Source organism: Podarcis pityusensis, assembly GCF_964106645.2.
Source record: "Podarcis pityusensis genome assembly, chromosome: W".
In the NCBI taxonomy this organism is placed as follows: Eukaryota; Metazoa; Chordata; class Lepidosauria; order Squamata; family Lacertidae; genus Podarcis; species Podarcis pityusensis.
The window spans coordinates 25,083,399-25,108,892 of NC_138045.1; the positions used below are offsets into that span (position 1 = coordinate 25,083,399).

General features: G+C 46.1%; 1 protein-coding gene and 1 long non-coding RNA gene across 2 annotated transcripts in view; one reads left to right on the forward strand and one right to left on the reverse strand.

The window, feature by feature from the left end:
* The window catches only part of LOC308467831, a 702,857-nt gene that overhangs the window by 200,871 nt on the left and 476,492 nt on the right, over positions 1-25,494 (reverse strand). The window lies entirely within an intron of this gene.
* LOC308467645 (inositol polyphosphate 5-phosphatase OCRL-like) overlaps positions 12,195-25,494 on the forward strand; it is a gene marked incomplete at both ends in the record, with an annotated part of 361,324 nt that continues 348,024 nt past the window's right edge. Inside the window, 5 exon segments of the mRNA XM_080989375.1 lie at positions 12,195-12,218; positions 12,880-12,987; positions 13,719-13,839; positions 13,947-14,197; positions 15,648-15,701. Of these exon segments, the coding sequence (XP_080845501.1) occupies positions 12,195-12,218; positions 12,880-12,987; positions 13,719-13,839; positions 13,947-14,197; positions 15,648-15,701 (558 nt within the window).

The following is a 25,494-nucleotide window of genomic DNA, read 5'->3' on the forward strand; positions in this document are numbered from 1 at the left end:
AAATGCAGGCTCTCCTGGCCAAGGAAGGAATTGCACACGTAACCACAATTCCTTACACACCACAGCAGAATGCCATAGCTGAGAGAAAGTTTAGGTCCATTATGGACATGACAAGGTGCATGCTAAAGGATGCATGTTTGCCACAGAAGCTGTGGGCCGAAGGAGTGTACACGTCGGTCTATTTGCAGAATAGACTGCCAACCAAAGGGGCAGAGCGCACACCATTTGAACTTTGGCATGGGAAAGCTCCCAATCTGTCGCACATACGTGTGTTTGGAAGTCCGTGTTACTTCCACGTGCCCAAGGAACGCAGACACAAGCTTGACTCCAGGGCAAAAGCAGGTATCCTTGTGGGATATGCCTCTGGAGGCAAAGGATACAGAATTATGGACTTACAAACTGGTAAGACAGATGCACGCCATGCGGTTTATGTTGATGAATATGGAAAAGTAGACACTAAGAACACTGTTGTGGACTCTTCCGATGAGTCAGAAAGGACTCAAGAGTTTGTATATTTCCCTTTTGAGACCCCACAAGGTAATAATCTGCCTTCGAGTGTTACAGTGCCCGCTACATGCGACGCACCAGAAGACGCAGAGGACCAGAACCCTGGCGGCACCAGAGATGAAGAAGAGGACTCAGATGGGGACATGCCTGCGTTGGAGGAGGATGAGGAAGCTGATGCGGTCACAGAACCAGAGGTCACGCGCTCGTCCAGAACCAACAGAGGTGTCCCACCATTACGGTTGTCCTACTTTGCAGGGTCGGCGTTTCCACAGGAACCTTCCACTTGGGAAGAGATACAGGAGATGCCAGCTGCAGAAGCCAGTCTCTGGAGGAAGGCCGCGCAGGAGGAGATGGATGCACTGCATCAGAACAAGACCTGGACACTCACTGAGCTGCCACCCGGTAAGAAGGCCATTGGCAGTAAATGGGTTTTCAAGGTTAAGAAGGGGTCAGAAGGAGAAGTGCAGCGCTACAAAGCTAGACTTGTAGCACAGGGATTTTCACAGCGTTTTGGTGAAGACTATGATGAAATTTTTGCACCAATCGCGAGGTACAGCAGCGTAAGAATGCTTTTAAGCATTGCATCCTCCAAGAAAATGAGAGTGAAACACATAGACATTGCTACCGCTTTTCTACATGGGCAGATTTCTGAGGAAATTAATATGAAACAGCCCAAGGGTTTTGTAAAACCACATGAAGCACATTTAGTGTGCAAACTCCAGAAAGGACTTTATGGACTTAAACAGGCTGCTAGAGCCTGGAACCAGAAGTTGCATAAAATGCTGACGCAACTTGGGTACAAGCAAGGTGACGCTGACAAGTGCTTGTACAGTAAGTCAAATAATGGACAATTCTCATATAAGTTAGCTTTTGTCGATGACCTGATTATTGCCACAGCAAGTGAGAAAGACTATACACAGATAGTAAAGCACCTTAGCAAAGATGTGGAGGTCAAGGAGCTAGGAGATGTCCAGTACTACCTCGGGATCCAGGTGGAAAGAGAAGAGGGCGGCTCATTTCTTCTCAGCCAAAGACAGAAGATCCACGAGCTGATTGAGCACATGCAGACGCAAGACGCACATCCAGTTGCTACACCGATGGCCACTGACTTCCTGAAGAATCAGCAGGATTCGAAGCAGTTGCCAGACAACAATGACTACAGCGATTGGTAAACTTTTGTATTTAGTTACCACATGTAGACCTGACTTAGCTAATGCTGTGGGGATTCTTAGCAGAAAAGTGAATTCTCCCACTGAGCATGATTGGGCAGGTGTAAAGCGGGTGGTGCGATATTTGAAGGGTACCATGAATTGTAAATTAAGGTTACCAGCTGTCAGAGACCCTAAGTTGGTTGGGCATACTGCTGCGGATTGGGCTGGGGATAATGCTGATTATAAATCAACAAGTGGTCATGTTTTTATGTTTGGGGATGGACCTGTCGCATGGGGCAGATATAAACAGAGCTGTGTAGCATTATCTTCCACAGAATCAGAATACGTTGCAGCAACAGAAGCCTGCAAAGAGATCGCCTGGCTTGATCAACTCATAAAGGACTTTGGGTTGGTGAGAAAAGGGCCTGTCAGCTTGCTGGAGGACAATCAAAGTTGCCTGAAGCTGACGCAGAGTGAGAAGTTCCTGGCCAGAACAAAACACATTGGGGTTAAATACCACTACATACGCCAGATGATCCAGGATGGACTTGTGGAACTATCCTACTGCAGCACCCAAGAGATGACTGCTGACATCCTGACGAAACCCCTACCAAGAGAGAGTTTCCAGAATCTACGTGTCAAGCTGGGACTCTGGGTGGTTGAATAAAGTTGTTTATGTTTTGTGTATGTTGTATTGCCTGAGAAGGGGTATGTGGGATGTAAACACAGGAGCAGTCAATGACAACATTCCTAGAGTGTACATGTTAGAACATGGGGAGGGATGTCTGTCCAGCAAGCAGGTAAACTTCCTGGGGACGGACTTCCTCCGCATGTGACCAGAGGTGGGTGTGGCCTCACCTGTGCAGGTAAATGATAAAAGCACAGGGCAGGCAGCCATCTCTCTCTCTCTGCCATTTTTCTTTCGAAGAAGAAGCATCTAAAGATGCTCTCTTGGCTCTCAGCCAAGAGAGGAGGAAAGGACTATCTTGCTATAAGATAGATTCTGAATGTATGTAACCTTTTTAAGCCTGTCTGCCTTCTGGGATCATATTGTGAACAGAATGCGAGTAAACTCTTTTATGCTTTTATAAAGACTGTGTCGTGTCTTGTATTTTAAGAGGGAACAAAAGGGAAAATTACCAGAGTAATTATTATAGAGGTTCTAGCGAACCTGTGCACACGTTACCGTTGCGAACTTAAAGGGGGAATGTTTATAAACTCTGCTGATATTTTGGAAACTTGTTAGCACAAGTTGGATTAGGATATAATCTCACAATATATCCTCTCCTGCACCCCTGAACATTCCCACACAAATGCCATGGCATCTCAATGGGGCTCCCTTGCCAATTGATGGTAAAGCAAGCCATTGGACAGGCCATCATGCATGAGGACGGTTTTTCGAATGGATTTGAATCACACTTGGACTTTTTCCTAATTCAAGATAGTGCCTCACGGAAGCAGGGAGCTTTGCAGAGTCCTTTGGAGACTGTGGAAAAGATTGCGCAAGAGAGAGGCTTGGCACCAGAAGAAATTCATAACTTGCTGAACATCGCACTCAGTGCCAAGCTTGGTAAAGAAAACATGTTTTGGCTTCTCTTTCCCCTTGGCAGCAAAGTATGTCAACGGAGCTGCATTGCCCTGCCTTCTCCCTTAACAAGAACCGGGGCTGCTTCGAGCTTGTGAGAAATTATCAAGAGTGAAGATCTTAAGCATGTTAAGCAGTGTCTTTCAATGTCTTGCAGGCACAGTGATAAGCACTAGGCTACTGAAGACTCTGATTCCCATTTCCGTAATAACAGAGGATTCTCTTCTTTCAGCTGTGTCTTGGCTCGGTGCTCGCAAGTGTTCTAGTGACTTTCAGGTAACTTGGAAAGCATGGTAATGATGTCTTGGTTCTGAAGAATGATATTTCCCCCAGTCTGACTTAGTTATCCTGGTGATGATTCAGCTAGATGTTGTACACGCTGACCATATTCCAGAAGGGGTTGGTTGTCTTGGTCTTCTTTGGCTTACTCAGATCTGTCTTCTCCCTATAGGTGCTCATTCTAAAATGGATAATTGTAACGTTTGACTTCATTGATCAGAAGGAAAATATGAATGCTCTCTATGGTTTCTTCTTCCGCTTCTTACAATGTGAGAAATTGGTAAGATAAAAAGGAATGTGTTATTTTGAAGGAACTCGCTTTTATTCTGACATTAACCCAAATCAAACAATAAAGAGTACTTTCCGACCACACATCAGGACACCATGTGAAAAGTGGGGCCTTACAAAAACCTCTCCCATTTCCTTCCTTTTCCTGTCTTGTTCCTTCCCAATGGGCGCTGGACGCAGCGCCCCCCGGGGGCACGGCATGTTCAGGCACGCAGGCAGGCAGGCAGGCAGGCAGGCAGCTATCCGATCTTGATCCCGCCCGTTCCTCCCTCCACCCCCCTCAAAGACAGCCGCGCAGGCAGCTATCCGATGGAGGGAGGGGGGAAAATCCTGTTCTGCATACCTATCAATTCGGGTGTGATAGTCTTATGTTTGCATACTTATGGGAAAATAAAACTAATTTATTTTAGAGCTTGTATTTGTGTGTATTCATGGTATCATTTGTAGACCCAGTAGATGGCAGTGTGGTGTGGAGAGTGTTTTTGGCAGCTCGTGAAACGCTGACCGTTCAAAGGCACTATAAGCAAGATATATATCCACATTGTCCTAGCTACGTTTTCCCATAAAAGTATACACTCGAATACATTTGTATCAAATACATTTGGAACAAGTGATTGTTACATTTAAGGAACATTCTCTAGGCGATGAGATTGGGGGGAAATACAAAAACCCATTTTGATACATTTAGAAAAGTACAGCATTTTGAGGAAAAATACATTTGAGTCGAAAAATACATTCATATCCATTCTTAAAGTCAATGAGAAAGATACAGCAAAAAGGATACAATTCGATACAACGAAAAAGGATCCATTCCCCAAGGCACAGTTGACCTTCTTGTAGGGTGTTAAGGCAGAATACGATCTATTTGATATTGGTAGGGTCCTTCTCCTTCATTCCCCTCTCTGACCCTGACTCTCTTACGACACAGGGACCATCCCAGAGTGTGGGCACAACTTCTGCCGGTCCGGCCTGATCCAGTGCACCGGGGCAAAAAGGAGGCTGGCTTCCTGTCCTCAAGGCCGAGTTGGAGTCCAGAGAAGGAGCCTCGTCCGCAATCGGCAATTGGCTACCTTTGTTGAAGTAGCCAAGACTCTCAGTCTTCAAGAGGGAAAGGAGGAGTCTGTGAGAAGCACCAGGAGCCCCTGAAACTCTTTTGCAAGGAGGATGAAGCCCCCATCTGTGTGGTTTGGGGCAGATCCAAGAAGCACAAACACCACAAGGTGATTCCTCTGGAAGAGGCTGTCGAGGAATACAAGGTACCTTGAGGGGGAGAAATAGCTGTGTATTCTTCTTGGCAGGTGATCTTCTTAATTCTCAGATCCAAAGTAGGCATGGTATTCATTGGTGGTTGTTTATTACCTTAGAAGCAGCCAAGGGGAAGCCTGAGGGCTGCTGGGATGCCTGGGAGGAGGGAGTCGAAGTCTTTCTCTCTACCAGGGGGGCCAAGGGATCTTCCCTTGAAATACAGCAGCTTCATGGGACCATGGCAGGGAGAGAAAGGGTTAACCTCATCCACATCCCCCAGCAAGGTTGCTTTGTACATATTTAGAACACTACAAATGTGAATTGCACATGTCTCCTTTGGCTAGCAGGATGCCTCCTCAATACCCTGCCAAGCAGAGAGCAGCAAGGGGTCAGCTGCAAGGGGGTGGGGACTGGGGGCCAGTGTTATAAGGAAAAAAATGGCTCCTTTTCCCTTCTGGGGTACCTCACAGCCCATATAGAGTCCTTTTGTAGCTTCTCTATTGGTAGGAGAAAATAACAGAGGCCAACCAGAGAATATTGAGAAGCAAAGCAGCTAGTAAGCCAGATCTTTATTAACTGTTGCAACAGGGTGCTCACCCCACCACACGCAGGACGGAGGAGGAGACCCCAAACCAAGTCCTTATATAGACATTTGAAATTGCCCACCTGGAGCCCAAGACCACCCCTCCATACATCATACATACATCACAGAAGGGGTGGCCTACAACAGATTCCTGTCTGGCAGAAAACCTGTTGATGGGTTTACCTGGCTGTTCATGGGGTTACCTGCATATTCTTTTGTGATGAGAACTACTTACGGTATTTATGTATGTGTTCTGTACTTTTTTTCCCCTCCAGTAAATTACTTTGCTATTACAGCAAGGCCACTGGATCCAAGAAGCCAGTATAATATTCATCTCCTCTCTTTGTGTCTCAATCAAAGCTGAGTTTTCCCTTTTCTTGTCAGGGAGAGATCTGTCACCGCCTGGAGATTCGGAGGAAAGAGAGAGGGGAAATTCTGGCCTATCAAGCAGACCTGGACAAGGAAAGCAAAGACCTCCTTGGAAGTGTCCCTATTGTTACTAGTGAGGGAACAAGCACTTCAAGAAGCAAGTCCGGACTGAGGAGGGATGGGGAAATCTGCCCATTTCAACTTCTCCCCATTTCTCCTTTTCCCATATCGGTTTGCTATTTATTTATTATTCTGAAAATGAATCAAATGCTAGGGTGGCTACCTTCTTGTATAAATATGTTGATACGTGCTTTACCCTCATAAATACATTTTTTGTGAACATTACCTGGCTGGGTCAACCTTGAAAAAGTCAGAGGTGTGAATTTCAAAAGATTGCTGTTTTGGTCTCCATATTTTTCCAAGAATTGCGAATTAGGTAAGTTCACCTTTGAATGCAGCTAAATGGAGTTTATTTCCCATTGTTGTTTATTATGTGAAAAGTAGTCAAGGAGAAGCCTGAGGACTTGTAAGCTGAGAGGGTGGAAACAGTTCAATTCAAATCCTAATTCTCTTGCTGATGTTTTGAAGGCTGACCATCTTCCTCACTCAGACCTCCTCAGAACCGGAGAGGCTGAAGACTGTGGAGAAGTTGAGACAACTGCGCCAGTTCCTGGAAGAAGAAGAAGAAAAGCGTCTGCTGAATCATGTGGAAGAGGTGGAGAAGGAGATTGCAGGGAGAAGGGATGAGCAGCTGGCCAGACTCTGCAGGAAACTCTCCTCTCTTGAGAGGATCATCCAGGTGATGGAGGAAAAGGGTCAGCAGCCAGCGAGTGAACTGCTGCAGGTAAGACGGCTCCAGGAAAAGGCTGCCTCCCATCCTTTCTGTGCCCCTTTCATGTACGCAAGGAGTGTAGGGGCTCAGTTGACGGAGCCTCGAGTCAGCTTTGTAATGGACAGGAACACCCCAGAGACCTGGGATGCTGAACTCACCTGAATGCCCACTAGAGATTCTTCAGTCTTCTTGAGGGAAGGGGAGGGAATTTTCTGCTCCTTGCTGATGATTTGCCTCCGAATGCCTTCCCACTGGGCATGCTGCCTTCCTGCCCTGCCCTGGGCTTCGCCAAGGATGCAGTCAGGCCTCCTTCGGACATGAGCCAGTCTCTTGACCAAGCTTCTCTTCCCGTTCCCTCCACAACTTCTGGGTGGATCCCTTTCCCCATAGATCCTGATCGGCCCAAAATGGTGCTCGGTCACAGTGACCAAAGAGCAAGACAGAGGGACTCATCCAGACTGCGCCACCTTCTCCACTCACAATCCCATATGGCCAGACGTACAAGTGCTTCTGAACACCCTCTTTAAGGAGGCTGAGAAGGCTGACATACTGGCAAAGGCAGGAGAAGCCCTATTACGGAATGATTGCCAGATGTCCCCGTCTCCCGGGGACAGTCCCCGGATTTACAAATCTGTCCCCAACAAAATCGATCCCCGGAATGTCCCCGGATTTCATATAAGGCTCCCAGATTTATATTTTAAGTGTTGTAGATTTATTAGTAGGGAAGGAATGTTGCCTGATTAGTTCAACGGCACAAGACAAATCACATGGGGACTTCCGGAGAGGCAAAATGGCGGGTGCCACGGCAATGAGCAGCTCCTGAAGCCAGAGCCAAGTGCACTACCAGGCTGGCTCCGGGCTGCTGAGACTGCCGCTACCGCTGCCACTGCCAAGGGGGAACCAGGGATGCCCGGCGCGTCAACTGGGGCTCTTTCTTACTCCAGCCTTGGCGTGCAGATCCCGGGTTCAGCCCCAGATCTCTGGAGCAGAAAGGCTCTTGGGCGTGAATATGAAAGGCAGCACCTGTTAGAATAGGTCATACTGAGCCAGTACAGATGAATGTGACTATTGGTTCGCTTCCTCGGCATCCCAGAACTGTGAAGGTTGCCTCAACTGTTGAGCAACACAGCTAAGGAAGAAGGAGTGGAGTGTCTCCGGGGGGAGCATAGCTCCCATTCCCTTCCAAACACACAGACAGGACAGTGTGGTGGCACCCAGGGAATAGTTGCAGCAGCCGGATGGCTGGCTGAAACACACACCATTGCACTCTTTTTGAATGGGATTCACTCTGAATCAGCCAGTTAGTGAACTTGGTGCTCCTGTGCAACAAACCCACTACAAAATTGCTCTTCCCCGCACACTTCCAGGTCCCTCCAGCTGGGCTTTTTGAGTGTGATGGGTTGTTCTCACTCCAGAGCAGTTTGTGTTTAAGCTGAAGGTCACCAGGATAGCAAGGGAGACTAAAAAAATTGCATTTGTTAATATAATAAGGTTTTAATAACTCTAATAATGACTAACTCTGTGGAAATGACTGGAAAAAGAAAAAAAGGAAAATCAAGGCTTTCGACTCTTGGTTTCCTGGAAGAATGAAGGGAAGCTTTGCTTCTGCACATGACTGTGGCATGATGGGAAGTTTTGCTTCTAAGCTTTTCTTCTGCACATGCTGCACAAACCGTTCTAATACTAAGACATTCCCTCATCACCCTAGAATGTTCAGTTCATATTGAGTTCATGAAAACATTATACTCTGACCTGTTCTTAATGCATAGTTGACCACATCTACGGAACGCGATTGTTATGTTCTTTCATGTCATGCAAAATCAATCATTAGTAATAGTTTAAGTCTTGATAATCAATCACTAGTTATAATTTAATTAGGAGGTTTCATGCCTGTCTAGTTCTGTGCTCCCTTTCCCAACCTTTAATCTATTGGTGATTAATGTAATATGTAACCTTTGCTTTGTACTTGTGTTAACCAATCAGCAATAAGCACATATGTAGCAAATGCTGTAATATTCAATAAAAGGGACTCTCCGAGACTTGCTCGAGAGATGCCTCCCGTATGACACCTTGCCATTCGTCTGCCACTTATTTCAACCCAACAGAAGAAGATCAAAAGACTCCCCTGGACTAGAAGAGACATCTCATTAACAACTGTAGAAATGCCAAAGAACTTTGGATATCTGCTTGGGAAGTTTCTGATGCAGTATTAATTTAACAAGGAGCCAGGAGTGAAACCAAAAGTAGACTGACCAGCTAGCTGAATCCAATTATATTGCTATGGGGTGGGGGGAAATCTCTAACATTTTACTTTTCGATACTTGTATTTCCAGGGTGAATTGAATGGGTGGGGGGGGGGGTTGGGGGAGAGGCAATAAGAAGAGCTAACTTGTCCGTGGCTGGGGGCGAAATCTGGACGGTTCTGCCGGGGCGCAAGATCACCTAACTACTGCTCTGCGCCTCTGGATCAGGGGTGTATGGTGCTCATTGGGATTGGGAGGGTGGAAGGCAAGGAGGCCAGCAGTAGGTGGCGCCAGAGCCAAGGAGTGGCAGAGCAAATGCGTTCTGTATCTGAGATGGAGTGGGAAGGGGCTGGCGGCCACCACAGCCATCCCTTGTCTGCCCTCATGGAGTGGCCAGAATCCACTGGGCAAATGCTCATCTTGCCAGAGTCTGGGTCTTCTGCTGTTGCTCTCTCAGAAACCGTGCCCAGGTGGGATGTTTCGTTTTTTGTAGCTGCTTCATCCCTGAGGAAGTTGGAGGTGACGTAACTCCTGCATCTCTAACGTGGGAAGGTTTGGAGGTATTTCAAATTCCCCCCTTCTCCCTTGGCTCCCTGGAAAGAAGGCATCTTTACATTTTGAGCGCATTTCACAGGCCAGGAGCCAAGCACCCCTTCCTGAGGGGGAGAAGAGGCCCAGAAAAGATGAGCCCTTCCCAGCCCAAAGGCGTTCCCCTGAGATTCAGCTTCCGGGCTATGGCTAACCAGGTCAGGAGCAGGAATATTGGGAGCGGGAAGGAACTGATGTCATCTGCCAGAGCAGCTGGCTAATTGAAGGGAATGAGGTGATAACAAGGCTTTCAAATCTGAACTCTTGTTTGCGGCTGATTAGGATAGAGGGAGGTGGAGAACAAGGGCAATCGGAAGCAGACTCTGGGTAGTTGGTTCCTTCTCTTTGTTCGGGTTCCTAGGTCACACCAGCAGTTTAAATGGCAACACTCCTTTGCAAGATTGTCCGCCTTTTTAATTGTTGTTATGGAAAATCAATAACATGATAAGTTGCCCCTGCCAAAGGGTTGCATGACATCTGGCTGAAGACTTTTTGTGCTAAAAGTTGAAGCTATGCTGGGGTGTGTGTGTGTGTCCGTCCGTGTGGCCGCTGTGTATTCAACATTCCACCCCCTCCAAAGAATCCTAAGAACCTTGGTTTTCCTTTCATAGTGCTACGATTCCCAGCACCCTTAACAAACCATTGTTCCAAGGACTTTTTGGGTGTGGGTGGGAGGAGATGTGCTTTACGTATGCGGTGTGCAGGCATCTCCAAGCACATGTGTGTGGGGATTCAAGACTAACTCTTATGCTTTTCTTCCTTAGACCAGCTTGATGTTGAACAAGAGGTTCTCTGGGTTGAGGAACACACGCCATTTCACAGCGAAGCAGAACACGGGCCGAATGGTCACTCTGCCATTGCATTTGGTGAAATCAGACTGGATTTGCAAAGGAGCTTGCCCCTGAAGCCAGTTGGTTGCCTGCCTGTGGCTGGAGGCTTGGCACCACCAAAACACAAAGAGACAGCCCCATGCAACCTCAAACCCAAAGATTTCTGCCCATGCTTCAGACATGCAGCCCTAAGATCAGCTCTGACTCCCACTCTAGGCCCCTCTGCCCCAGTCTTCCTCCCGATGTAGGCTACAGGACCTGGGAAGTCTGATCCAGCTTTGAGGTGTGGTTCCATATGGCCGTTAGTACTGTTGTGTTTTTGCCCCCCTTTGCCTGGAAAAGCACTTTGGCAGATTCCATTGGAGGATTTGGGTGTGACAAGCTGTAGCAGCGCACTAAATAAAACAACTTTGAGAAGCTGAAATATGGGGCTGTTTTCTTTTCTAATAAAAATATTCACTGTGCAGTTCACAGGCACAAAACACAATGTTGATATTGTCCAGGAAATGGGTTTTCAGTTGGAGGGCATGGGTTGCGTGAGAGCATGTTGTGCGGGATAACCAGTCTCATATAATCAACATGCTTCAGTCTAATTAGTGCATGAAGGGTTAACATCATAGAGTAAGCTGTCTCTTCCCCTTACCTTGGGAGTGAGTTCTGATCTATTCTGGTATTCACTTCTTCAGCGTTTAATGTACTGTAGGTTTTTCCTGATTTTATGGTTTTATCTTTCTGTAAACGGCTTTGATGTTTCTTACCATCTGGTGTGTATAAATTTTATGAAATAAATCAATAATTTTAAATAAATAAATAAATAAATAAATAAATAAATAGGAAGATGTAAAACCACAACCTCCGAAATGAAAGCTACTGTGCCTCCAGACGGAAGTTTTTGCCTGGAGGGGGGTCGTATTCTGCAATGTGCTATCGATGCAATAATAGTGCAGCTTTCTAATGGACTGTCCACGCAAACATCATTCTGCTTTCTCAGTTGCTCTGCAATGCTTCGCCAGGGTTACCACATCATGGCCCCCTGGGGGTGCTCTCCTGTGTTGTAGCTCAGCAAAAGCAGGACAAAATTCCTCTAGTATGGCTCACAGTGAGGGCTGCTGAGAGTTGGGAGAGATCTCGGAGGCCAAAGAGTTTGCTTTTCTGCTCAGTACAGGGGATCTTGCCAGCTCTTCACCCCTGACTGGTCGAAGATGCCCATCTCTCATCCAGGCAGCTCCACAGCATGCCTGGATGATGACTCTGATGGAGCTGGACACACCATTCCTGAAGGATGCAATAATCTTGCAATTGTGGTGGACCAACTACATGTCATTTTGCTTTGCAAGTTGTTCTGTGATGCGTCCCCTGTGCTACTATATTATTATCAGCCAGAAGGGCCCTTTTGAGCTATAAAGTGTAACTTAAGTGGGACAAATCCCCCCCCCCCATTACATTTAGATGGATTTAGGGGAGTGCAACTGGTTTGGTCACACTGACGTGAAGCCTTGCGGGCCCCACAGGGGACACCACAACTATGATGTTGAATAGACGTTGAGAGGCGTGGGGGCACTGAATTTTGGCATTGTACAGGGCTCCCCTGGAATTTGAGATGCCATGGTTCACCACTGAAGAACATTTGTGGTATGAAAAAGGTACCTGGTTTCAGCTGGAAGTTAGGGGGAACTGATTGGAAGGGTCGGAGTATGTCTGTCCTGAAAGCTTTGCAGGCATGAACAGTACTGAATACAGTCTTGCATATAACTGCCCTCCTACTGTCATGAATAGAAACAATCTGTTTTACAGAGGCTGTTTAGCTTGCTCTTTTTACCCCTTTACTAGACAGGCTGTATTTCTGTGCTGTTTTCAGAGTCGGGAATGCCCATTCCTTCATGGCCAGCATGGAAACACAGAAGGCTAGTCATTTAGGAGGTTTGAAAAGAGGACAAGGGTGTTACGGGGTAATCTTCTAGCAAACAAGCTTGGCACAGCAGATCTGAGAGGTGATTTTCTGTTCCTGGAAAGCCAGCCTGGAAACCAGGTTGCCAGGTGAAGGAAGAATGGAGAGATCAACCAACTCACTTGCCTTCAAAGAATTTCTGGTTGCCTGTGGCTACTGGGATAGTGCTTAGATATCAGGCTGGCTGACACATCTTAAAAAATACAAGGAAAAAGCTTTTTTTCTTCCATTAGCAAAGCTCCTTTGGGGCCCAGAATAGCTAAGCTGAGGAAGAAGTGGCTGGTATTACTTGTTTGTTCTTGGTCCTGATCTTGCCTGCCCTTGCACATTCCTGTTGTCTTTGCATATTTAACCAGCACGTCTGTTCCGATTGGAGTCCTATTCCTGCAGTTCCACATCCTTCTCTTTGGCACTTGGGCATTCGGTTCCAGGAGCTGGACCTGAGCACAGAGGCTTTCTTCTACTTGGACTCGACAAAGGAGCAAGAGTGGCTGACAGCTGTGGAAAAGGCTTTGCGTTCCAAATCCAAGTACAAGAAAGTAAGTCCAACCCCACTCATTTCTTCAGCAGCCAGACAGCTGTCAGGAGCTGGAGTGAGGAGGAGGAGGAGGAGGAGGAGGTCAACAAGAAAAAACACCTGGTGTCAGTGGTGTTTTATTCAAAAGAAGCCAACATTCTTTATTCAAAGAAACCCAAACCGTGCAGGCCTCGTGATACAGAAACCTTTCCCAACAGGTCTTGCCCCAGTGAGGTAGTTGTGAAGGCTGAAGGTTGCTACCCTCCCCCCACTCTCTGAAGTCTCCTCCTCCCCCTGGTCCTTCCCAAGCAACCTGAGACTCTGACACCTTGCCTGTCTTTGCTCCATCCTCTTAATTTCTCTGTGTTCTGGGAGACCAGCAGGGAGGGGAGCTGATCGCAGCAGGATGGGGATACCCCCTGGCTTCTTCAGCAGCCTGCCTCATCTCTACCTCTTGACCCCCACCTCCAGCCTCCACTTCTGCCTCGGATTCTGGACTGCTGTTTGCCACAGAATCTTCCTGCCCTCCTGCCTCTTCAGTTTCCAACACCTCCTCTTGCTCACAGTCTGCTCCCTCTTCTCCCTTGGACGGCTCAGCGTCGTCGTCCCCCCACCAGTTCCCTGGCTCTGAGCCTTCTTCCCTTGGGGGATCCCCAGTTGGTGCCACCTGCCACTCCTATCTGAATCCAGCCGGCCCAGGACAGCAAGCAATGAACAGAGCTGGTAGACATCCCAGTACCTTGCATCTTCTAGGTGCAGCTGGTGCGTCTAGTCGGAATGATGTTGCTCATCTTTGTCAGGAAGGACCAGCTCAGCCGCATCAAGGAAGTGATGAGGGAGACAGTGGGCACAGGCATCATGGGGAAGATGGGGAGTAGACCCTGACAGCGGAATTCCCTACGTCGATCTTTCTGTCTGTCTATCTGTTTTTATAATCTCTGCCAACCAGTTCCCCCCTCTTTCCTGCTTGCTCACTAACAGCCATCCTTGCTCCGCCCCTGCAGGGTAACAAGGGGTGTGTGGCCGCAAGGTTTGTCTGCAACAATACCAGCTTCTGTGTTGTCAATTCCCACCTTGCTGCCCACGTGGAAGACTTTGAGCGCCGAAACCAGGATTACAAGGATATCTGTGCCCAGATGAGCTTCCTGCCCCCTGACCAGGGTCTGCTGCAGCTGACAATCATGAAACACGAGTGCGTTTCGAGGGCTTGGAGGGAGAGAGCCTTGGCTGATGTAACTTGCTGGTCTCCGCTATCTGGAGAAGCAAATTGAGTCATGTTTCTGTAACTTTCCTGCCTGTGTGTAGCTCAGGGTAGGCAGCATTTGTTGTTGTTTAGTCGTTTAGTCGTGTCCGCCTTTTCGTGACCCCCTGGACCAGAGCACGCCAGGCCCTCCTGTCTTCCACTGCCTCCCACAGTTTGGTCAAACTCATGCTGGTAGCTTCGAGAACACGGTCCCACCATCTCGTCCTCTGTCGTCCCCTTCTCCTTGTGCCCTCCATCTTTCCCAACACCAGAGTCCTTTCCAGGGATTCTTCTCTTCTCATGAGGTGACCAAAGTCTTGGAGCCTCAGCTTCACGATCTGTCCTTCCAGTGAGCACTCAGGGCTGATTTCCTTCAGAATGGAGAGGTTTGATCTTCTTGCACTCTATGGGACTCTCAAGAGTCTCCTCCGGCACCAGAATTCAAAAGCCTCAATTCTTCGGTGATCAGCCTTCTTTATGGCAGGCAGCATAGTGCTCTCCAAATATTGATAGATCAAAATCCCCATAATTGCTAAGAACTGGCCTTGCTGACTGGGGCTCATGAGAGTTCCACTTCAGCAACACCAGGAGGGTGCAGTGTCGGCGATCCCTGCTGCTGCAGCTGCACCACTAAGGTTTCTACTAGAGCAGCCAGTAGAGAGCAACATAAACCGAGTGGCAGAGATGTACTAGATTAGATTATAGCAAATGTGGGCAACTTCTCCAGTGATCAGGGTGGGAGTTGCAGTTTGTTAAGGGCAGTAACGCGAAAGCAGAGCGGCCATTTTGCATGGAGAAGGTTCCCGGCTCAGTCACCAGTGTGTGCAGCTAGGGCTGGGCATGATCTCTGCCTGAAAGCTGCTGCCAGTCCATGTAGTCCGTCCTGAGCTTGATGGGCCAATGGTCTGCCTCAATATAAGGTAGCTTCCTACGTTCCTGTGTACTACAGCAGGGTTTGGAGGGCCACAAGCGCCCTGCCCATGAATTCAAGAACCAGGGGAAATTCTAAAAGTCTTTGCTGAAAGGACATCAAAGCAGGGGCCAGGTGAACCTCTTTGGGAGATTTTTCTGAAAGGTAGGGTGCCATGACTGAAAAGGCCCTGCCATACTTGAAAGAGCAGGAGTTCCCTGGGAAAGGGCTGCCCCTGCTAAAGATTCTAGTCAGTGGAGAGGCAGTGCAAACATAAGTGGGCCTTCTTCTGGTACCCTTTTCCCAAACCTTGAAACACTTGAAAGGCCAAATGGGATACTCTGAATTGGGCCTGGAAGCAGTTCAAGAGCCAGTCTAGTTCACAGAGCACTAGCCTAATATGATCATACTGCCCAATCCTAGTTATCAGTCTTACTACATATTGCAGGAAGTGGCAGCAGGCTGCCCCCCGACCCCCCCCCGACCCCGTGAGCTAGCCTGTAGCTGTGGTTTCTTTGCTTTTCTCCAGCATTGTCATCTGATCACTAAAAATGAGCTTCAGAGACTTCAGACCTACGACCAGGTGAGAGACATCTTTGTGTTATATGTGGTGGTTTAGGATATTGCCCTGTTTATTTCCTTTGTCTGGGATACCCCAGCCTAGGCTAGAGAAACCACTTTCAGACAGTTAGGAGCATAGTGTAGCTATAACATAGGATGACTGCGACTTCTACAAATGCTTTTTAAGGTTGCAGGTTTGTGCAACCTGAATTAGAAGCAAGTCCCAATTAAGTTGGAGGGTTGCCTTGGAATAAGTAGGACTGCTCTGCAGTTTCCCAGTTAGAGGGCTTTCCTAGCTCAGCACACACTCCAGATGTTGTTGGATTCCCATCAGCCCCAGCATAGCTGCTGTCCAGCAATATCTAAAGGTCTAAGGTTTCCTGCTCTAGGTTTTGCATCTGTCTGGACAATCTGCGTTGCTCACATGTTCTTATCAGCAGAGACTTCCATTAAGTCCAATTAAATTGCTGGTGCTTTTTGTTTTACATTTTTCTCTCCAAGGTTTGTGTGTTCATCATGTTGACGACCTTTCTCCCACTTGGCATAAGGATCATTGGTATTTTGTGTTGAAACAGAGGCCTGATTGCTGCACCTTACAGTGGATTTAAACTCTGTAAGCGTAGTCATGCCTTAGCCCTTTGGGAAGGATGCTGCAAGGAAGGCAATGGGGGGGGGCAGCCTCAGACTTCCAACATATGCAAAACCATCATAAAACATTAAAAACTTCCCTAAAGGCTGTATAGTTACTTATCTCCTTGACATCTGATGGGAGGGTGTCCCACAGGGCAGGTGCCACTACTCAGAAGGCCCTCTGCCTGGTTCCAAGGCAGACTTCCGGGGAGGCGCCTCCGGCAATGGCTGAATTCCTCTGACCGGGAGGAATTTGCTCCATGGGAACTTGGGTCTGGCCGCCACGGCGAAGGCGGAGACCCGTTAAAATCACAGGTGGGAGAAGCCTGTGAACGTGGGATTCGACGGGCACCTTTTGTGCCACCCCCACTCGCAGGGAACCCCGGTTTTTGGGGCTCCGGAGCGACGTGGGGTGAGTGGCGCGGTGCATTGAATCGTCTGCTTCTTCCACGGAGCGAAGCCACATAGCTGTTGCCAGAGAGCGCTGACCTTTTCCTGTGGACAATTGGATTTTAAAAGTGGTTACCCGTGAGTAGAGTTTAAGCGGAAGAATTGGATTTCTAAATGTTGAATTTGGCATCGTAACGGGGAGGTTCAAAACAGGAAGTCCGCCTCCCCCTTTTGTAAATAGACTGAGGCAATGAAGTTGCAAGCTGGAGTCCTGGAAAGTCTTTGGTAAAAGATTAAATTTCCATCGGTAAAGAACAAAACCCCCCTTTGGAGGCAGGAGAAGGGGGGGGGAGTTGAGGACTGAGTATGCCTGCAGGAGAGAGCGAAGAGATCTAAAACACCACTGCTCTGACCCTGGAAACGGGCTGCTAGGAGGACTGACGTATTGTGGAATGTTCATTGACAGCGTTTAGAACATTCATTGACAGCTAGTTAAACAAGAGAAATACATTGTTTCTACTGTTTCCGGCTGTTTCAAAAAGGAATAAAAGTAACTGAAAATTGAAACTAATTTGGGACTTCCGGGGTGGCGCCACCGGCAATGGCGGACACCCTCTGAACTGGAGGGACTAGCTCCGCGGAAAACGGGTCTTCTCCGCTACGGCGAAGCGGGGACCCACTTAAAAATCACAGGCGGATGAAGCCTGTGACCATGGGACTCGGCGGGCACCTTTAGCGCCCCCCCAACCCGCTAAGGAACCCACTAACCAGCTCCGAAGTGAAGAGGGGGAAGTGGCGCGGTGCTGTGAGTCAATTGCTATTTCCGTGGAGCGAAGCCGCATAGCTGTTGCCGGAGAGCGCTGCCTTTTTCCTGGGACAATTTGGACTTTAAAATAAGCACCCGTGAGTACTTAGACTTTGAACAATTGGACATCAAATAAGGACTTGCGAGTAGGAAAGAATCGGACTTTAAAAATTTACTTGAATTTGGTACGGAACGGGAAGGTCTAAACAGGAAGTCATCCTTCCGTTCTTTTGTAAACAGAATAAAGCAAAGGCAATTTAAACTAGAGCTCAGAACATCGCTTTTAAAAGATTGGATTTCACCATTTAAAATTGTGGAACCCCCCTTCGACAGCAGGAGAAGGGGGGGATCTTTTTGGACTGTTTAAAGTGACTTTAAAGTGAAGTAACTTTCCTCCGTCCTGATCCTGGAGCAGGCTGTCAGGACTGACGTGTGAAGTTCATTAACCAAAGACAAGTGTTTTTGACAGATGGCTAAAAGAAGAGAAACCTAGTGATTCCACTGTTCCCTTTCGCATTTTAAAGGATTATATATGGACAAAGTATCTTAAAAAAGGAAACTTTGTTGCAAGAATAAATAGAAGTCTTCCCCCTAGGGGGAGTCTGTGAAATTGTAACTGTGAAACTGTAACTAACTCCAGGGAGTCGACAGCTGTTACAGATTACAACCGTGGGAACAAGTATCTGACCTTGTAGGACAATGTATTCAGAAGCCTTGCTGTATGCTCTCTATAAAACAAACGATCTACTGGACCAATTACACGAGAAGGTGAATTGGATGGCGACTTCGACTAGAAATTTTGAACAGGCAGTGGGAAACTTTGAACAGACAGTGGGAAAATATGTGGAGCCCACTCAGGATTTAAATCAGGAGTGTGTCTTGACAGAACAGGAGTTTTTGACATTAAATCAGGAGTGTGTCTTGACAGAACAGGCCCAACAGGAATATGATTTTTTGGATTTGACAAATGAACTTGGAAAAAGCCATATCTGGAAAGGAAAAGTTTGGCTTGGTTTGGAAATGGGGGGCTGGATTGACTATGCTGGGACGTTTGGACTTTTCAAATATGGCAACGGGCCGTGAGATGTTTGGGACTGTGGGGGCTCTCAATTTTGGAGGGCCTTTGAAACATGCTTTTAAATACTACATGGAATTCATTGTTGAACATGGAAAAGGGGCTGATCTGTTGAGAAGGGTTAAAAACATTGTCAAGCTGGAGTTACCACGAGCAGGAGACAAGGGAAAATACAGTTACAAATATGAAGAAGAGCCGCGGAAGGGTCATGGAAGAGACTTGAGGGCCTCGGACATAAGGTTGCCAGGTTAATGGGCTAGATTGACGGGAATAAGGACTGACAAAACCCGGAACCAGGAGGAAGGGACGCTGGATGAAGATTGGATCTGTTTATACCTCTTTTTTCTACCATTAGAACTGTTTTATAAAATTGATGAATGATAGAAAAATTTTGGAATGAAATTACTTGGCTTTAGCAAAGATGCTTAAAGAATTATGAAAAAATATTATGATTATGAGAAGTTGGTAAGGATAAGATTTAAGTTTTAAATTTTAAGGTTTATTTTATTATAGAAAGGTAAGGTCAAGGATTTGCTGGGATAATTAATAACTAGGATACAAAGAAAGGGAGGAGGAGGAGGTCTAAGAAAGAAGGTAATGACAGTTAAGGATTTGAAAATAATGAATTTGTTTTTAAATGTTTTTAAAGTTTTGTGATTTTTGCATTCTTCTTTTTTTCTTTTTTTCTGTCATTTTTTCTCATTTGGAATTTTTTCGTATATGGGGGGAAGGGGTTGGGTTTTTTTTCTCTTCTTTTTTCTATTTTGTCAATTATTTTTATCCTTTGTACTCTCTTCTGCTTCTATTTTATTTTTTTTTTTCTTTTCTGTAACATTTTGAAAATCTCAATAAATCTCTTTTTAAAAGAAAAAAAAAGAAAATTGAAACTAATTTGAAACTAACTTTGGATTGTTTAAAAGAGGATACTATTGACTACTACAAATAGAAACTGTTTCCCCCTAGTGGAAGCTTTTGAAACCGGTTGCTTTACTGCAACAACAGCAGCAAGAATACTTATCGCAAAGTATTGGAAGACACAAGAACTTCCCACGCTGGAGGAATGGCAGATGAAACTGATGGACTATATGGAACTGGCGGAAATGACTGGTAGAATCCGTGACCAGGGAGAAGAGGCGATAGAAGAAGATTGGAAGAAATTCAAAGACTACCTACAGAAACATTGCAAAATTAAGGAATGTTAGAGTGATGTTGGATTGAAAATAAGTGGTTTCCAGCTGTACAGGATAAAATTATAAGACAGACTAAGATTAAAGATCAGGATTAAAGAAGTTTAAGGAAACGGAAATTTGGTACTTAAGAGGTAAAATTTTAATGCTATATTACATCAAGATTAAAGATTAGGAGTAAATAAGTTAAAGGAAAGGGAAATTTGGTACTTAAGAGGTAAATTTTTAATGCTATATTACACTAAGAATAAAGACTGGGATTAAAAAAGTGGAAAAGAAATTGCTGGAGGAACAATTTGGACTGGAATACAAAAGAGGGAGGTATGAGGAAGTCCAGAAAATAAGTAAATTTAAAAAAGGGAAATGAAAAGGTGATATTGTTTTTAATTGTTCTGTTTCTTTTCTTTTGTTATTTTTTGTTTTTTGTTTTTGTTTTCCTTTTTTTGGAATTTGTATTGCGTATTTGTGTATTTCTTTTTTATGTTTTTTCTGTTCAACTTTTTATTGAAACTTTAATAAAAATTATTTAAAAATAAATAAAAAGAAACCGGTTGCTTTACAAGAGTTGGGTTAGGGAAATTTCCAGCTGCAAGTTAAAAACCGTGAGACTCTGGGACTGACCTTGAATCTTTTAAGTGTTATGGTTAATGGAAGAGGAAAAACAGACCAGTCAACTGCTGACAAAACACTAAGGTCTGGGAGGACTTGGCAATAATCCAGGAGAGGTCCACCACCAGGCCCCCTTGCTCTTTTTGTTGCAGCCTTTGTACCAGTATATGTAAAACCAAGAGAAATGTTGACAGAAGAGGCCCTAGTGGCTGCGTTATTTAAGATAAATGACTCATTGGATCAGCTTCACAGGAAAATGGACACGATAAATGCGAAAGTGGATGCTCCAATAACTAAAATTAACTTAAATATAGAAAGTATAAATAATACCAATATAGAAATCACCCAGAAATTGACACAGGAACCGATTTCAGTACGGCAAACTGCGGAGGAGGCCAGGGAAAAAGTTGTTGTTGTTGAATGTAAAGAAATACAACTGGAGAGAAAGAGAAAGAGAGCCCCAGCTATACAGAAGCAACTTGATGAATATAAGTTGACGCTTGCGATGACTGAACTTAAAGAAAAACAGACGAATTTGAGGATTAGAGTTCACCTTTGGTGGACATGCCCAAGGATTAAGACACTTTGGGAGATGATTCATAATGAAATGAAAAAGGTATTTAAATATACCCTTTTGAAGAAACCAGAGGCCTTTCCCTTGGGCATGGTTGGCCAATTGGTGTTAAAGAAGGACAGAACTCTTTTAACGTATGTTACAATAGCAGCAAGAATACTCATTGTGAAGAACTGGAAGACACAAGATTTATCTATCCGGGAAGAATGGCAGATGAAATTGATGGACTATATGGAATTGGCGGAAACGACTGGCAGAAATCCGAGACCAGGGAGAAGAGTCGGTGGAAGAAGACTGGAAAAAGTTTAAGACTATGTATAGAAATATTGCAAAAATAATGAATGTTAGAAAAATGTTGGAATGAAGTTATATGGCTTTAGTAGAAATGTTATAAGGAATTAAGTATAAATAGACTAATAGAGTATTAAAGGGAAAAATAAGATTAGAATATGTTAAGATAATTATAGGATAGAAAACAGAGGAAGATGGAAAGGAATTGCTGAAACAATTAATAGAAGTGGAATACAAAAAGGGAGGTGTGAGGAGGTCGTGGAAATAAGGGAATGAAAGTTAAGACATTGAAATTGTTTTGTGCTTTAAATGGTTTGCGTCTTGTTTTGTTAATCTTATGTTTTTTCCCTTTTTCTTCTTTGCTTTTTCTTTTCCTTTTTTGTTTTTTCTGTTTTATTGTGTGTAAATGGTTGGAAAATCAATAAATATTATTTTTTTAAAAAAATAGTTGAGTCTTTGTAAGTAAGTCCTCTCAATCATTCTTCTGCAAGGCTTGTTTGTTTTTCCTAGTCTGCTGAGATGCTAGTAGTGTCCTGCCTTTCCATCCTCCTGAGCAGGCTAGTAAAACATATATTTTAAAAATGGTTTTCTGCTAAGCAAGCTGTTGGAGGAGGGCTAGAGTTGAGGGCTGGATGGACTTCCTTTCCTCTGCAGCCAGAATGGACACCAAGCCACGGAGGAAGAGAGAGATCCAGCTCTCCTGAGGCATCTGATCAAGGCTTGTCATGCCAGGCATAAAGCAGCTGGCTAAGTACTTTGGCAGATGTTTATCTCCTTGAACAGCCCCCCCCCCCCCGATTTATAACAGGAGACACGTTTCTTATAGTTGTAAAAGGAAATTACAGGCTAGGGGCAAAAGGTCATATTGACCATACAAATTACAGAATACAATCAAGCTGCAAAAACACTAATTAAGAGTTGGTAAATAGTGAAATTTATTGTTTAACAGAAAATACCATGTGCCTCCCATCAGACTCGAGCCAGATCTTCCTAAGGTTAAAGGGCAAGAGCTAATAGAAACAGCAGCTGGCTTGAAAGGGGGGTGTAAATTTAAGGGGTTGCTTTTGGAAACTGTTTTTACTAAGTTCCTTTTTACTTTGAAAAGGCCTTTTCTTCTAAAAATCTATATATGTTATGTATGAAATATATTGGCTTAAATGTAATTATGCAAAGAATTTAGAAAGTAAGAAATGTTAGATTCTTATGTTAGATTCTTATTTCATTGATGGTGTGTGAGAAGGTGAACCCAAGATCTCTGTTTAAGATAAAAATTAAAACCATGAGCCATCTGTTTTAGCCATCTGTTTTGGAGTGAAAGGGCAATAGGGCAAAGATGATCTGGTAATTAAGGTGCCTGGTCGAGGCAAATGTAAGATATATGGCTACTTGTCTGCCATTTATGGATAGAAGGAAATATAGCTCTTTGTCTCCCATGAAAGGTAATAGGAAATGGGTGTATCTTTTATGATTGGTTCTAGCAAACAGCCAATAGGAATTTCAACCAGGCTGATTGGACAGAGGCAGCCAAAGGAGGAGCAAGGGGGCTGGGCTGAGGAAATATAAGTGCTGGCCATCAGGGCTGGAGTGGGCAGAGCTTTGGTATCCATATACCACTGTGTCTCTCATTTATTTGTCTGACAAATAATTTATTATTTTAATTTCTCTATTGCTGCGTTGAATATTTCATTCCAGCTAAGCGTTAACCACAAGTAGGGTGCTACACTCCTTCACCTGCTCACTTTGCTTGCGTGGAATTCCTGGTTGCCAAAGGCTGCTAGGCGAGTTGTGAAATGCAAGGCTGTGATATGTTGTCTTCCTCAAGCCATCCCTGCTCAAAGTCTCTGGAAATGTTTTGGCTCCTTTCCCCCACATTTGTCCTGATAGCCAGCATCCTCTGTTTCATGGTGTGTATAAGCGGTGTTGCAGTTCCTTGAAAGGTGCAGCAGGCTGAATGAGAATCCTCATTGTGTCAAGGAAGTCTGGGAATTAGACTTGGTGCTCTCTCAAGATGAGTCTGCCAGGGCATAAGAACATGAGAGCAGCCCTGCTGGATCAGGCCATTGGTCCATCTGGCCCAGCATCCTGTTCTCACATTGGCCAATGAGATGCCTCTTGGGGAGCCCACAAACAGGACCTGAGTGCAACAGCACGCTCCCCTCCTCCAAGCCATACTGCTTCTCTTGGTGGAGTATGTTCTGTGGCCATTATGGCTAGTAGCCATTGAGCCTCACCATCCAGGATTTGGCATATTCTTGTGGTTCTTGACAACTGTCAGAAGCCACCTAGGCCTGCTAGTTTCATTGCTCTTGCTGTGGTAATGGGGAAATCAAAAGGACAGGCGGAACATGTAGTGACGAAGCCGGAAAACGGCAGGCTCCTTTGGGCAGCATTTCAGGTGCCAGAAAGGGTCTTTTGGATCACTGAAAAAATAGTGTCTGAACAAGAATAACGGGGCCCCTTGCTTTTGGGAAGGATCATCATTTGGTGGTGTGCCATATGCTTTGTATGCAGAGTCTCAAGTTGAAACTCTATGGCGCCTCCACCTGAAAAAGGATTGGGCCACAGAGAGCTGCTGCCAGCCAGAGTAGACTTAATTAATGAATTTTGGGGTTGGAAGGGATCACGAGGGTCATCTAGTCCAACCCCCTGCAATGTAGGAATCCAAACTGGGGTAGCTCAGAAATTCATTCTGACCTGGTAGAAGGCAGCTTTTGATTTCCTAACAACTCTCTCCATGAGGCAAAATGCCTGCACACCTGCAAGGTCCGCCCCTTCAGAAGTTGGACTCCCAAGCCCCATCATCTCCAGCTCTTGACCGTGTTCAAGATCACAGGCCGTGTGTGGAGCCAAAGTTTGACTTTGTGAGCCTTGTGTGTTGCCTCAGCCAGTCCAACAGTCCTGGTGTCTCTTCTGTATCCTTGCAGTGGGAAGTGCCGTGTGCCAGCATGGTGTGAGCCAATCCTCTGGAGAGGAGGCAGCGTGAATCAGCTCAGCTATCGAAGCCACATGGAATTGAAAAGGAGTGACCACAAGCCCGTCAGCTCCCTCTTCCTCAGAGGGGTAACACCTGCCCTGGCCAGGGCTATCGTCTATTCAGGGTTTTTAGTTGCCTGCTATGTGGCACCTCCTCGAATCTGGGCAGGCCCTGACCAACAACCAGGCCCCTTTCCACAGAGCTCCTCCTTGGCCAATGACTTCCGGTGCAAGGAGTGGGCAGGTTTTGGCTCTGTTAAATCCCTAGGCTTCCATTCTCCACTGTTCTGAGTACACGCTGCTCCTGCAGGCATGGCAGACCACATGGGCTGAACTGTATACCTTAACCGTTGGCTCCATTCATGCAATGGAGCTTCTGTGGTACTTGGCTTGGAGCATTTGGCTTCAGCCCATTGGCTCTGGAAGTCACAGCCGCTGCCATCCTGGGGAAGCTCTCAGAGTTACAGTATTTGCCTTTTTCAGGGCTGGGAACAGGCGGGTGCATCAGGCCTTTCTGCTCTTAACTCATACCCCCCTTTTCAGTCCATAGCCCCAACAAATATGCTCTGCCCCCCCCCATAGGTGAAGGTTGTGGCTGACCGACGGTACCGGAAAGTGTTTGAGGATATTGTTCAGTTGATGGACAGGATGGAGAACGAATTCCTTCCCTCCCTGGAGGGAGGTAAAGACGAATAGGATCCTCTCCAACCCCTTAAAGAGGGTTTGCTGCAAAAAGACCAGGGGGGAAAGAAGCCCTTGGCCCATCTAGCTCAGTCTTGAGCGGTTCCCCAGGATTTCCGGGGGATCTCTCCCAGCCCTACCTGGAGATGCTGGGGATAGAACCTGGGACCTTTGCATGCAAGGCAGATGCCCTTCCACTGAGCGGCAGCCTCTTCCTCTTCCTCACAGGCAAAGACTCCAGGGGTAGCCAGTGTGGTGCCCTCCAGATGCTGGACTACAACTCCCATCATCCCCAGCCAACATGGCCAGTGGCAAGTGCAGCAAGATCTGGAGAGCCCCACGTGGACCTGTTGCATGTGCAGTCCCCTAAATGAGAGCCCGGGGCCAAGGACAAACTTCCCCCTGCAGCACGTTTCCTTGCCTCTGCTGAAGGCAAGCACTCTCTTTCCTCCCCCCCCCTTTTTGCTCTACAGTTTCCGTTTGAGAATGTGACGTTCCGGCAGCTGCAGAAGGAGAAGTTCCAGATCACAAACAACGGGCAGGTCACCCTCCACTTCTCCTTTATCCCCAAGCTCAGTGACAGCCAGTATTGTAAGCCAT